Below are 14115 nucleotides of genomic sequence, written 5' to 3'. Positions count from 1 at the left end.
GTAACTAGAATCCTATGAAAATAAAACCCTTTGACCCCACAACACCTAGCACAAACTTATGGCCTTCATATACCACTACACAAAGAGCTATGATTGAAGTTTGTGCTTTTTAATCTTATTTCTAAATCTTTTTACTCTAAATTTTTTTAAATAATGTTTCACAAAATCCAAATTTACTTTCATTTAGGTGACTATTGAAATATTTTTATGCACTGACTGATGATATTCCACTTATATGGGATGTCTTTTCTCTAACCAAAAACCATCATGCTAACACAAAAACCATCATTGCGAAAGAACTTTTAGTTTTTCGGTTACCAACTCGAGTTATATTAACTTGTATTTTATGCAATAAAAATTGTATAACTATACGTATGAAAACAAATGGAAAAGAATGATTACTATAAATAGACATGCCTTCTCTCACTTGATCAACAATCCAACCATCGATCACGCTCAATTATTTCATGAAAACTCTCTTCTTTGCATTTCACTTTCTAGGGTTTAACACTCATCAAACACTAATCTTCTTGTTTTAACTTCAACCATGCCCAAAACCATTAATCCACCTCTACAGGAGAACAAGAAACCGTTCCATCAGAGGAACAGTTCAGACGAGATCAATGTCTTTGAAGCCTCCCGATACTTTGAAGACACGAACACCACCCTCTCTCATAAGAATTACATGAGAGAGAGTGTTGGAAGACTGAGTCTTGATATCCAGAACAATAGAAGAAACTCCAATAATATTCCTTTACAAGCCATGATGATGGAGAACGGAAGAAACTCGATACCTTTAAAAGCTATGATGATGGATCCGAACCATATGATGATCAAGAACGAGAAGAAGTATAAGCAACCAAGCTCACCAGGAGGGAAATTGGCTCATTTCTTGAATTCCCTTTTCAACCAAACATCTTCCAAGAAGTCCAAGTCGAAGTCAAAGTCAACCACATCGACACAATCTATTAAAGATGAAGATGAGAGTCCTAGTGGATGGAGAAGAAAGAGGAGGAGTAGCATCAGCCTATTCAGGAGTGGGAATAGTAATACCAGTAATATTGCAAGTGAAACAAAACCTGCTAATTACTCAACAACACCACATGCATATGATGATCACATGCCACAGGCACCCACAAAGAGGACAAGCTATAAAGATCTCAGAAGCTATTCAGACCACAAGCCTACATATGAAGTTACCAAAGTACCCTTTAATGAAAACTACAACAAGAATGAAAACCTCAAGATCAAGAGTGGGTTTTCTGACAGAAAAAGTAGAAGTCCTGAAAACGTGTCAGTGGAGAAAGTTAGGGTTTGTGATGTAAAACATGATGATCATAATCAGAAGTATGATCCAACGGTGGAGATTAGAGAATTCAAGAGATTCATTCTTGATGATGATGGAGATAGTGATTCAAGCTCTGATCTTTTTGAGTTAACAAACTGTGATTTGGGTTATTATTCAAGTGGTTTGCCGGTTTTTGAAACCACGCATATGGATAGCATCAAGAGGGGTACACCGATCTCTAGCTAACCTATATAGAAGTCGAAGGTAAATTAAACCTTCCTAAGTGAGAACTTAAAATCAAGGTGCTACATTTTTAAGTTAATATTTCATAGATAGTTTTTTTTTTTTTTTAATTTTAATTATGATTTCGTTTTTGTTTCTTAATTATTGATCATGAATTATTTTGTTTGGATATTCAGTGAGCAAGAGAAAATTCAAAGAGGAATGTCTTCATTTTAGTTTTAGCAATTCAAAAGTTCGATCCCATTATTTTATTGACTGTAGAGTTAATTATACATTTGAGCGATCATATATATATGTTATACCGTTTTATAATGTTTTGGTTTTAAGTTCCGGTTTTGTATCAAAATTTTCCATCTGTTTTGTTTTAGTGGTTCTATTTAATTTTGGCTTTGGTCGATTATGTTATCCATAATTTTATTAAATTTTTTATATTAATATACGGGTCACACCAACCTACCCCAGTACCCCACCCCATTCCTCCCCTCCTTCACGCCAACTGCCTCACCCCACTCTATCTAAAGCTAAAGCTAGCCTAGTATCACTTTCTATTCACACATGAGCATATATAGTCCCCCCTTCTTTAAGAAACGACACCTCTCAACATTTAATTATTCCTCTCTACTTTTACTCTCTCTGTCCGGCTCTTTCTCTCTTAAAAGATTTGAAGCAATGATCCTCAAAAGTGGGTTGTCTTTAAAAAATCGATTACAGGGTGTTGATCCGTGAAATGCCAATACTACATTCTAGGGCCCTTCCGCAGATGGTCTAAACAATGGGTTTATTGACGCAACTTGTGCGGATCTAGATCTGTCAGTAAAATCTTGTTGGTAATGTTTAGGCCCCTTGGTGCACATGACACCGCACACAGCGGTGTGTGAGGTGGCACTGCGGTGTGCGGTAAACACCGCACCGATCCCCCTTACTCCACTGCGGTAAACTCGGCGTGTGTTAGTATGGTATAACCCTCAAAGATGATACTTTGTGCATAATAATGGATATTGTGGTGGGTGTGATATGATACCCACCAGTTTTATAGAGTGACGAAAAATGAAGTGATAATGCAAAAAATGTAGGATGTGTGGTATGACATCTGCAGTCTTATCATACAAATTAATTTTTTGACATATTTTGACGTATGTAATTAGTAATGGATTATTGACAAACTTTGGTAGTTGAGGACAGAATTGCCAATGGAACATATTTGTAACTGACCGATACTAATTACGGAGTTTATTTCCATTGTTAGACCTTGTAAAAAGCAATATAAAAATCATTTTAAATTTCATGAGAATCCATAACTTTTTTAATTTTTATATATTAAAATACAAAAATCTAAAATAATATACACAAAATATCCAGATTTTAAAACCAATAAACATAAAACTAAGAAGCTCAAAAACATTTTCGACAAACATTAAACAAAAATCCATAAATTTCATGCATTCCACAAAAAAATAAACATAATACTAAACGGTTTCATATTCGACAAACACAAAACTACTATCAAGAGTCGTATGGTTTACCGTTTTGGATGAAAAGTTCAAACATTTTTCCATAGAGACGAACTTCCATCTTCAATTCTTTCGTAATTTCAACTACTTACCTAAAAAAAAGTTCCAACAATCATCATAATTAATACAAAACAGATGGAAATAGCATCGTCTTTACCTCCTTTATTAAACAACTAGTTTATAACCCGTAGGAACCATGGTTATAAAATTAATCAAACTTTTATAGTAAAAACTCAAAATTATTAATCAGTTATTTTAAATAAATTATTAATTTAAAAGATATTTTTATTAGTTATATGAAATTATAATCGTTGATTCAAATAAATATGTAATATTGATTTTTAATATATATTAGATATTTTTTATTTGTGAATTAATGAAACAATAATATAAAATTTAAAATAGAGAATAAATACATTGACAAATAGCATCACATTAATGAGGATGTCTAATAAATTTAAAATGGAGAACTAATAGATTGACAAGTGGCAACACATTAATTAAGAGGTTTAATATTGTGACACATGACAAAAACACTACTCTTTTATTAGTATAGGGAGATATGCATCATAGTTATATATTTATATTTTTTATCAATTATAACAACAAACTTTGTTTTTACCACATTATAAGACATTTTTTAGTATGTTTACCAATATAGGCAACATGTTTACATGTTTGATCCATAATAGAAACATATTCATATATTTATACACAATAACACTTTTACATTTTTTTTATCTATAAACGAGAATAATTAAGTAACATTGATTTAACTTGAAATGGTTATTAGTTAGTATACAAGATGAATGACTACATATACATGCTAGACTTTTGGTCGGTATGAATGTGAAGGACTTGTAGTGGTGTCAATTGCATATGGAACGAGTGAACGAATTAGAAATAGTTACCAAAGTATATATATATATATATATATATATATATATATATATATATATATATATATATATATATATATATATATATATATATATATATATATATATATATATGGGAAAAGTGAATATACTCTTAAGGGTATATAAGCTTAGATACACAAACATACAATAATATGTCGTTTTGTTTGATATAATCATTATAATGTTCTTAAACTCCAACCCGTAACTTGATTTACTTTCAAGATTTTTAAAATTTCACTATTATCTTTTTCTTACATCACATCTTTATGCCGAACACCTACTTGGTTATATATATTGTAGTTGAAAGTGAAAATTATATAAGAGGAAAATAAATGTATAATTTATAAAAATCTTGGAAGTAAATCAAGTTAGAAGTTAAATTATAAGAACATTGGACAATTAGAATTTTTATATGATACAAAACGACGTAGTATAGTGAGTTTGAGTACCTAAACTTATATACCCTTGAGGGTATATTCACTTTTCCATATATATATATATATATATATATGATGTGTTTCTATTATAATTAAACATATGCTGGTCCCATATGTGGATACACTTCTATTAGCCTCAAAATAAGAATATACTTATGTTGGTGCCAAAACGAGAATCCACTTCAAATAGTGCCAAATAGTTAATGTTTTTTTGTTAGTCCCAAATGGGAATGTGTTTATATTGGTCCTAAAGTTATGAGGTATTTTGTCACATCCCCAGTCGACGGCAGAAATGTCGGACAGTGAGACCACATCATGGATCACAGCAATAAGCATACATTGAACATACAACAATACGGTAGAAAAATAAATATTTTTATTTATTGAGAATAGTAGATTATAATATCCCCTAGTCTAGGGTATGAGAAACATAAAGGTACAAAACAAGCCTTAACAGTAGGCAGTAAAATGAAATACTGAAATCCAAAAGTTGATTGCAATCTCATGATTATCCTTGTAGCATTTCTTCCGACGGTTTAATTCCTTAAGAATACATGCATTTTGAAGGAGTGACAACTAAAAAATTGATGAATTCACAGGTTTGTAAGAACTGAAATGAAACATACTTTCTCACTAAAGTATAGTTATATTAGGGTTGATAATTACTTTTCAAGACCGAAAAGCATCATTTGGATAGACAGATAATTTCATATCTTATAATATATCTTTATTATCCTAAGTATTCGATAAAAATATATTCCTTATATATTATAGGTATTTCAAGTTTCCTATATTCCTTATATGTTATAGGTATTTCAAGTTTCCTATACATATTATATTCACTATGAGGTCCTCTAAACGAGTTATTTTAGATTGATATGTCTCTCCTGCCGCTTCATCAAGTCGTTAAAATAGTAAAAGACAATTATCACCGGTATGAATTTGTCGTCCAGATTGTAGCTAGCAACCACTGTGGGGGTGTCAACCCATATAGATCTATATATAACTCTCCCGCTCCTTATGAATTAACGGTTATTAGCCAAAGGTCTTTCTAAGTATAGTGATACTTAGTTTTAATGAAAAAGGATCACATGAATTTGAAACATATTAATAACCTAACATGTATAACAGGTTCTTGGTTATTATTCCCGTAAAAACACACAATACTAAAAACATTCCTTAATTTAAGGTTCCACAGTATTTCTACTGAATTTGGTATTGTGATAAAGTTCTTACAATACAACCCTACTATATCCTTTAAATGAACAAAATTTTGATATAGTTTAAATAACATTTCTATACATTTAATAGAAATAATATAGTTTATAACATATATCCCCCCCCCTTCCGAAAAACGATAAAAGGTTTAAAATGGGATCGTGACACTCACTTTGTTAGTTAGTAGTCGAGAAACCGAAGAGATTACTACTTTACAAAAACTGATAGTTTCACAACCCGATGAATAGTAACTTTGACCAGTGAATAGTGTTTTTATCAGAATCTCACCAGAAAAAGTCTTGGCAGCTGTCGACGTTGTTGAGCTCGTCGAAGGCTGCTGAAAGGAGGAGGCTGGTTGGAGGGAGCAACGTTGGTGCTAGAACGGAGGAAAAGTGTAACACTTGTTTCCTGTATTGGATCAGTTTAGGTCATTATGGAGTCAAAACTTGGTTTTGGGGAAAAAATGAGTGTCGCGACATGACCATAGGGTGGTCAGGACATGACAAGCTGAGTTGGGGAATACGCATATTGGAAGAGTGGTCACAACATGATCCATAGTTGTTCACGACGTAAAAAGGGCTACAAGCCAAGCCCATGATCTTTTAGGTCTCGATTCATATTTAAGCACCATAAACTCGGATATAGGGTTCATTTCTCAACCTCCACTTCTCTTAAACCCTTGAAACCCTAACCTAGGCCCATCTTGGTGGTTTTGGCTATTTTGAGGGGTTTTGGCCATTTATAAGACCACACTTGCTTTTGCATGATATTTTCTTCTTTTAAACTCCAAGTTCAGCTCCAATCCTCAAAGTAGCTAACTTTTGTCGGTTTTAGTCCTTTATCTTCCAGAATGTCCTTTTTGGCTGAAAAAATACAATTTTAACATAATAAGTACCAAATATATTTGTATTTTACCAAACTATAGCTTAAAATGTATTGAAACAATGCCTAAATATATTTATAAATATGGAAATATCACAGATAGTCCTCAGGGGTGCTGATAACCCGTAGTTGATTGTTATGTTGTGTTGTATGCGGTATTTGGGAAACTCACTAAGCTTTGTGCTTACAGTTGTTGATTAAATATTTTATAGGTACTCATCGGATTGCGAATGCGTGACTATACACACATATCAACAAATTTATGATTCGAGAATTCGTATTGCCTTCGTTATAACTCTGATTTTATGAATAAAAATGAAAAATTTAGTCCAGGGTTTGGGGATGTTACAAAAAGGGAACGACAACCGGCTGTTCTGGCGGTTCTCGCCTTTTCAGCGAGGCAAAGGTGGGCGGCCAGTGACAAACTTTCAGTAAATTTCAAGTGACGATGTTTTTGTTTATGAAATCGAATACTAGATGTTTTTATAAGAAAAAAAGGTTCGATTTCTAGTCGTTGACTAATAGCATAGCTATCCTAACGAAACGTTTGAAATTCATTTTCGGGCATTATCCGATTACAGTTGCGAACTTTCACTGTAACGTCCCAAAATTCAAGACTAAAAATTTCTTTTAATAAAACATTACTTAAAGCAAAATCATCATTCCAAAACATAATCAGAGTATTAATTTCCAAAACACATGTTCGTTATCAGAGTAAACATTCCCAGGCTATCTAATCTATGGTGTGTGCCATGAGATCACCCCGAGCTCTTCCCTCCGCTACCGGAAGTACCTGGAACCAAAACTGAAAACCATAAGCACGAAGCTTAGTGAGTTACCTACCCTACCACATACCATGCATAACCACATACTACACATACTGGGCCACGCCCGCTATCCTGGGCCTCGCCACCAGCCTCAGGCCTCACCTGCTACCTCGGGTCTCGCCCGCTATAACGACCCCGCCGCTCCAGGCCCTGCCTGACTTCGAGCCCCGCTCGGATACAGATCTGTTTCACTTAGGCCTCTCCTGTCACAGGGCCTCACCCGCTAACATATAATAGCACATAAACATATCACATCACATAAGCTAAACACATACTAACGGATCTTGTCCTAAGGCCTCGCCTGTCTCTGGGCCTCGCCCTTGTCCTGGTATTGATAAGTCATGGAACCCCGTCCATACTCCTGCTGATAGTGAGGTATGGGACAAGCCCACCCTCACTCCTTCCCTAACTTGGGCCTCACCCCTAATCTGCTGCTAATGAGATGTGGAACACCATCCACACTCTGCTATTAGTGAGTTACGGGACCTCGCCCACACTCACCTCCCTACCAGGCACATACAAGTATCACACAGACAACAAGTATAAACTATCACATAAACCATTCCTTGGGCACCCGCCTGCTATCATTGGACCTCGTCCTGAATATCATACTAGCATACTATGCCTAGGGCTAACCCTCGGGTCTTCTACTCATAACTACATGGGCCGGCATTGTGGTCGTAGACCCATTCACACAAAAGGGAAACTCACGTGCACTTGCTAAACTTGCTGATAGCCCCTCTAGCTGATCCCGGCAACTTCCTGAACTCCTGCTCCACTAGCTCCCTGAGCTAGCAATATCAATGCAACACTCGGTCTAATTGACCCCCGAAAGTCAACCCAGTCAACGCTGGTCAAGGTCAACCTCCCAGGTCAACCCTACTCGCCGAGTCAACCTACTGACTCGCTGAGTTCATATGCTCAGAATCCTTCCATTCGTGACTCGACTCGCCGAGTCAGTCCATGACTCACCGAGTCTACCTTCCACATCTATCCGTACTTTCCTCAAGAATTGCTTCAACTCCACCAGGTCCCTTTTCCACTACTACTGCTCCCAACTCTATCTCATCCTAGGCTTACCCTAGGGAAACCTCTGACTCAACTCAAACCAGTCCTCAGCTGCTAAAGGTCTCCTTGTGATGCCAATTAGCCATTACCTAGATACCATCACATGTGACGAGACTCAGATAATCCTTCGAGTAAAAGACTCGTCCCTACAACAGTTGGACTCAAACGAGAGCTGCGCAATAGGGCCAAATCCAGCACTCTGAGATTCTTCAAACCTGATCACATGTGACGTGACGTATTCACGTAATGGCTAAATCTCATCACCCAGAATCCTACAATGCACAAAGCAAGCAACATTCAGACAAGGGAAAATCTAACCATAACATACTCAATCAATCATAATCTCATAACAAGAATCTGAACTAGCATGCAACACAAACTCATAAACTCAGGAATAACCTAAACATGCTATCCTACTATTGTCTAATCTGCACTATCATGCAGTTCAAAGCACATATAACAGGCACATAAGCATTGGCGGATCCATATGGTTGCCTGGGGTAGCACATGCTACCCCTCAAAAATCCCAAGTAGTGTAAGATTTTTGAAAAAAAAAATAGTAACTTAAGTTTGTTCCTCAAAATTGTTGATGTGCTTCTATACAATACTTTTACTTTAAGTCTACCCACTTCTATTTTGAAAACCACATATTCCTTTTTTTTTCTTATCTTGCTACGTAGCCTCCCATATATATTACTGTATTCTCTAGTTGGCTTTAATACCCATTTCATATAAATGCTTTTATTAAGTTTTCTTTTTATATTTTTGTACTAATATAAAACGAAGGCAAGATAGTACTGAAAACATTAATTACTTAAATATAAACCTCTTCACCATTGTTAAAATGATTTCCTGAAGATATATAAATATTTTTATATTCTTTTAAAGTTTGACTTATTTGATATAACTTTTCAAACTAAATACAAAAATCAGTTAAGTCAAAATTCAATGAAAATACATTACAGTAAATCATATTTATATTGGAGCTTTTCTGCGCTCGCGATCCTAATCAAACACATTGATTAAAGATGGGGCAGAGGCGTGTTTAACAAACAACTACATATTAAGCTTGATCATGAGCCGGTCATTCGACAAGTGGATTATGAATAACTTATAGTTTAGCTTGCTTACGCCCCCTACGTCTAGTCTTCTTGTTATTGGGTATTTGAATGGTTCGTTGGGATTTGTTAGTTTTATTCTTAATTTGGCGACACTAAATCTTAGATAATGATCTAACATCCAAAGCTGAAGTTTTTTTGGTTTTATCTTCGACTTTAAAAGGTCTATCTTTAGGTCTTACAAAGAAAAATTTGTGTTACCCCTCAAATTTTCTTCTGGATCCGCAACTGCACATAAGGCATCCTCCCTAAATCCTTAGTCCTAATCTAGCATGCTGTTCTACTAACTGATAATCATAACATAAACTTGTATGGGTATTTTGGGGTACTTACTTGAGCTCGGCTGATTTCATGCACCACACCCTTTTTCTCTTTTCAAAGTTTTTTTCTTTCTGAGTTCTTTTTGCTTTTCTAAAACTATTTCAATCTAAAAACTTCATTTTTACAAAACTGTCTTTTCATTTTTGAAAACTTTTTATCCGACCCCTTAGTTTGAGTTCAGGCACATCCGAGAGTATGCCCGAATCCTTCAAACCAAGGCTCTGATACCAACTTGTAACGTCCCAAAATTCAAGACTAAAAATTTCTTTTAATAAAACATTACTTAAAGCAAAGTCATCATTCCAAAACATAATCAGAGTATTAATTTCCAAAACACATGTTCGTTATCAAAGTAAACATTCCCAGGCTGTCTAATCTATGGTGTGTGCCATGCGATCACCCCGGGCTCTTCCCTCCGCTACCGGAAGTACCTGAAACCAAAACTGAAAACAGTAAGAACGAAGCTTAGTGAGTTCCCCACCCTACCACATACCATGCATAACCACATACTACACATACTGGGCCACGCCCGCTATCCTGGGCCTCGCCCCCTACCTCGGGCCTCGCCCGCTACAACGGCCCCGCCGCTCCAGGCCCCGCCTGACTTCGAGCCCCGCTCGGATACAAATCTGTTTCACTTAGGCCTCGCCTGTCACAGGGCCTCGCCCGCTAACATATAATAGCACATAAACATATCACATCACATAAGCTAAACACATACTAACGGATCTTGTCCTAAGGCCTCGCCTTTGTCCTGCTACTGATGAGTCATGGAACCCCGTCCATACTCCTGCTGATAGTGAGATACGGGCCCAGCCCACCCTCACTCCTTCCCTAACTTAGGACTCGCCCCTGATCTGCTGCTAATGAGATGTGGAACACCATCCACACTCTGTTATTGGTGAGTTACGGGACCTCGCCCACACTCACCTCCCTACCAGGCACATACAAGTATCACACAAACAACAAGTATAAACTATCACATAAACAATTCCTTGGGCACCCGCCTGCTATCATTGGACCTCGTCCTGAATATCATACTAGCATACTGTGCCTAGGGCTAACCCCCGGGTCTTCTACTCATAACTACATGGGCCGACATTGTGGCCGTAGACCCATTCACACAAAAGGGAAACTCACATGCACTTGTTGATAGCCCCTCTAGCTGATCCCGACAACTTCCTGAACTCCTGCTCCACTAGCTCCCCGAGCTACCAATATCAATGCAACACTGAGTCTAATTGACCCCCGAAAGTCAACCCAGTTAACGTTGGTCAAAGTCAAAGTCCTGGTCAAGGTCAACCTCCTAGGTCAACCCTACTCACCGAGTCAACCTATTGACTCGCCGAGTTCATATGCTCAGTAACCTTCCATTCGCGACTTGACTCGCCGAGTCAGTCCATGACTCGCCGAGTCTACCGATTTCCGAGTCCTGACCTGTCCGACTCACCGAGTCTCCACTCAACTCATTGATTCGAGTCTAAACTCGAAGGAATTGGGGTTTCACGACCTGACTCGCCGAGTCCAAGAACAGACTCGCCGAGTACAAGGTAATCTTCATCTGACTCGACGAGCTGTTCATCCCACTCGTCGAGTTGCTCCTAATCTTCATGCTACTCACCGAGTCTACTCAAAGGACTCGCAAAATCCATTCAGATACTCAAACATGTAGAGGGCTTTTGAGTCATGCATGGACTCCAAACTGTAGATCTGCCATTCCCAAGCCTATTCCTCACGTAAAGTTGCAACCTTTACGTGTAGAGAAAGAGATCTAGGCTAAACACACCATAAACTATGGTTTAAGGCAAGGAGGCTCTACAATCAACTCAAGGACAGTTACTTTATGCTTCACAAGGCCAAAATATGCTTAGATCCGAAGTAGCAACTTCAGATCTGGCTTCCAACTTAAATGGATAACTAATCATGGCTAAAAAGCCCCAAAACTCCCAACTAGAATAGATCTACATGAAGGAGACGACTTAGTACCTTCAATAACTCAGAAAGGTTCCACCAACTCCAGATCTAAGGCCAATCCTTGAAGCTTCAATGATCCCCCTCTTCCTTCTTCCTTCAAATCACCCAAAAAAATGGCTTGGAAGCTTGAATGAGCAACAATGGGGATTAGGGTTCGGTGTTCTGGGTGAAAGAGGCAGTAAAGGAACCCTAGGGGAGAGAATGAGACGTTTAAATAGGCTCCAAGTCCCGGATTTAGGGTTTTCCTCGTTCAGACCAGACTCGCCGAGTCTCCTTGGCCGACTCGCCGAGTCGGTCACTTACTCCTTGACCCGGATCCCGCTCGGACTCGCCGAGTTCCTCCTTGGACTCGACGAGTCGTCCCTTAAATTAGGGTTTCCTTTCCTTTCTTGGCCTTCCTGACTTTGGGTGTTACATTCACTTTGTAAAAGAGTGAGTACGATGCGAGACAAAAAAATTTAGCTCTTAAATCAAATACTACATCGAAACTCGATCTCTAATATATAACTAACTTTTTGATACGAAACCCGAAAATGATTCTATAAATCATCCGAAGTTTACTTGGGGAAGAAGGTAACCTTAGTCGTTCACCTTCGTCTACAACAGTTCTGGGTATTTTCGGGCAGAAAAATTTAGGAAAAATTCCTAAACTAAATGAGACTCATAGGAAAATTTTGTAGGAATGAAAAGTCATTTCCTAAGATGTCTCGTTTTTTGTAATGTCCCAAAATTCAAGACTAAAAATTTCTTTTAATAAAGTATCTGAAACGACCCAAAAATACGACCCAAAAATCTCGTTTTTCAACATAACCAAAAACCATAATCTGAGTGTCATATCATAAACCATACATGATGTATCTCAAAATAATAATAAAAACACTATGCGGAAAACTGTATCATATCCATGTCATATAAAAATCAAGAACCAAATCAACTCCCAGGATAAAAGCTGAAGCTGTGGTGTGTGCGATGCCATCATCCCGAGCTCTTCCCTCTACAAGCGGAAGTACCTGAAACCAAAACTGAAACTGTAAGCACGAAGCTTAGTGAGCTCCCCCAAACTACCACATACCATACAATACATATAAATCACATACTGGGCCTTGCCCACTGCATCAGACCGAGGTCTGGAACTAGCTGCATCGGACCGAAGTCCGGAACTGACTGGGACCTTGTCCCCTGCATCGGACCAGGGTCCGGAACTAACTGCATCGAGCCGAAGTCCGGAACTGACTGCATCGGACCGAAATCCGGAACTGACTGCATCGGACCGAAGTCCAGAACTAACTGCATCGGACCGAAGTCCGAAACTGACTGATCATGACATAGCATAACACATAACAACTATTATAATCACACATACTGCATACTGCATCGGACCGAATTCCGGAACATATACACGAATATGCTTGAATCACAAAGACATCAAGCACTCTAGCTACTGCATCAGACTAAAGACCAACTACTGATAATTACACAGGTCGGCATTGCGGCCATAGACCCGTTCCTACTGAAGGGAAACTCACCTCGTGAACTGGCTGCTGAGTGTATGGCTCTGGAAGCTAGCTGCTGCTGCTCTGGTATCTCCCCGGCTACAAGTCCATAAACACACTCAATCAAATACTAAACACTGCACTGGGTAAAATGACTCTTTTACCCTAGGTCAAAGTCAATTCTCAGACAAAGTCAACTCTCGGTCAAAGCCAACCCATAGTTGACCTGACTCGCCGAGTTGGGCCGCCAACTCGCCGAGTCCCTATTCTCACTCCTCGACTCAACTCGCTGCTACTCGTCGAGTATGGCATCGACTCGACGAGTACTCTCCCGATCCAAGAACTCAGACAATCTTCATCCGACTCGCCGAGTCCTATGAACAACTCGACGAGTTGTTCTTGAGTCTAAGAAGATTGCCTTGGACTCGCCAAGTTGTATGAACAACTCGCCGAGTCCCTCCATTACTGAGTCTACCCTCGAACTCGCTGAGTCCACTCCACAACTCACTGGGCCCACTCGACATCGCTCAAAAGGAAGAAATCGGGGACTCGCGACTCGACTCGCCGAGTCGTTCTTCCGACTCGCCGAGTCACCGCCATGCAACTATTCTACACTCGATTCTGATCGAATCCAGTACATACAAATGATAGATCTGAGTCCAATAAGCTGATTTACCACGTAAAGTTTCCAACTTTACGTGTACAAACGCATGAACAAGGGAATAAATACTAAAAGATGCTTAAAAGGGGTAGATCTAGGGTTAATGTGCAAAATAGCTCCATAAAGGCAATAGATCTGGGCTCTACAACTCCTA

General features: G+C 38.2%; 1 protein-coding gene across 2 annotated transcripts; it reads left to right on the top strand.

Annotated features, from left to right (window-relative positions):
- The first annotated feature begins 333 nt into the window (after positions 1 to 333).
- Positions 334 to 1843, top strand: LOC111915846 (protein BIG GRAIN 1-like E). Of its 2 annotated transcripts, none has more exons than XM_023911479.3 (2): positions 334 to 1552; positions 1708 to 1843. In XM_023911479.3, the coding sequence occupies exon 1, from the start codon at positions 548 to 550 to the stop codon at positions 1532 to 1534; it is 987 nt and encodes a 328-aa protein (XP_023767247.1). In that variant the 5' UTR covers positions 334 to 547; the 3' UTR covers positions 1535 to 1552; positions 1708 to 1843. The 2 variants fall into 2 exon arrangements, 1 of the variants encoding a protein (XP_023767247.1); XR_002858308.3 differs by having other exon boundaries at positions 337 to 1590.
- Positions 1844 to 14115: the final 12272 nt, after the last annotated feature.

This window comes from Lactuca sativa, chromosome 4, assembly GCF_002870075.4.
Source record: "Lactuca sativa cultivar Salinas chromosome 4, Lsat_Salinas_v11, whole genome shotgun sequence".
In the NCBI taxonomy this organism is placed as follows: domain Eukaryota; kingdom Viridiplantae; phylum Streptophyta; class Magnoliopsida; order Asterales; family Asteraceae; genus Lactuca; species Lactuca sativa.
The sequence above is the reverse complement of the archived record's forward strand: the minus strand, read 5'-3'. Positions and strand labels throughout refer to the sequence as shown.

What these genes read in the sequence shown, in the direction of transcription:
- LOC111915846 (XM_023911479.3), top strand. Translation starts at nt 548, where the DNA reads ATGCCCAAAACCATTAATCCACCTCTACAGGAGAACAAGAAACCGTTC.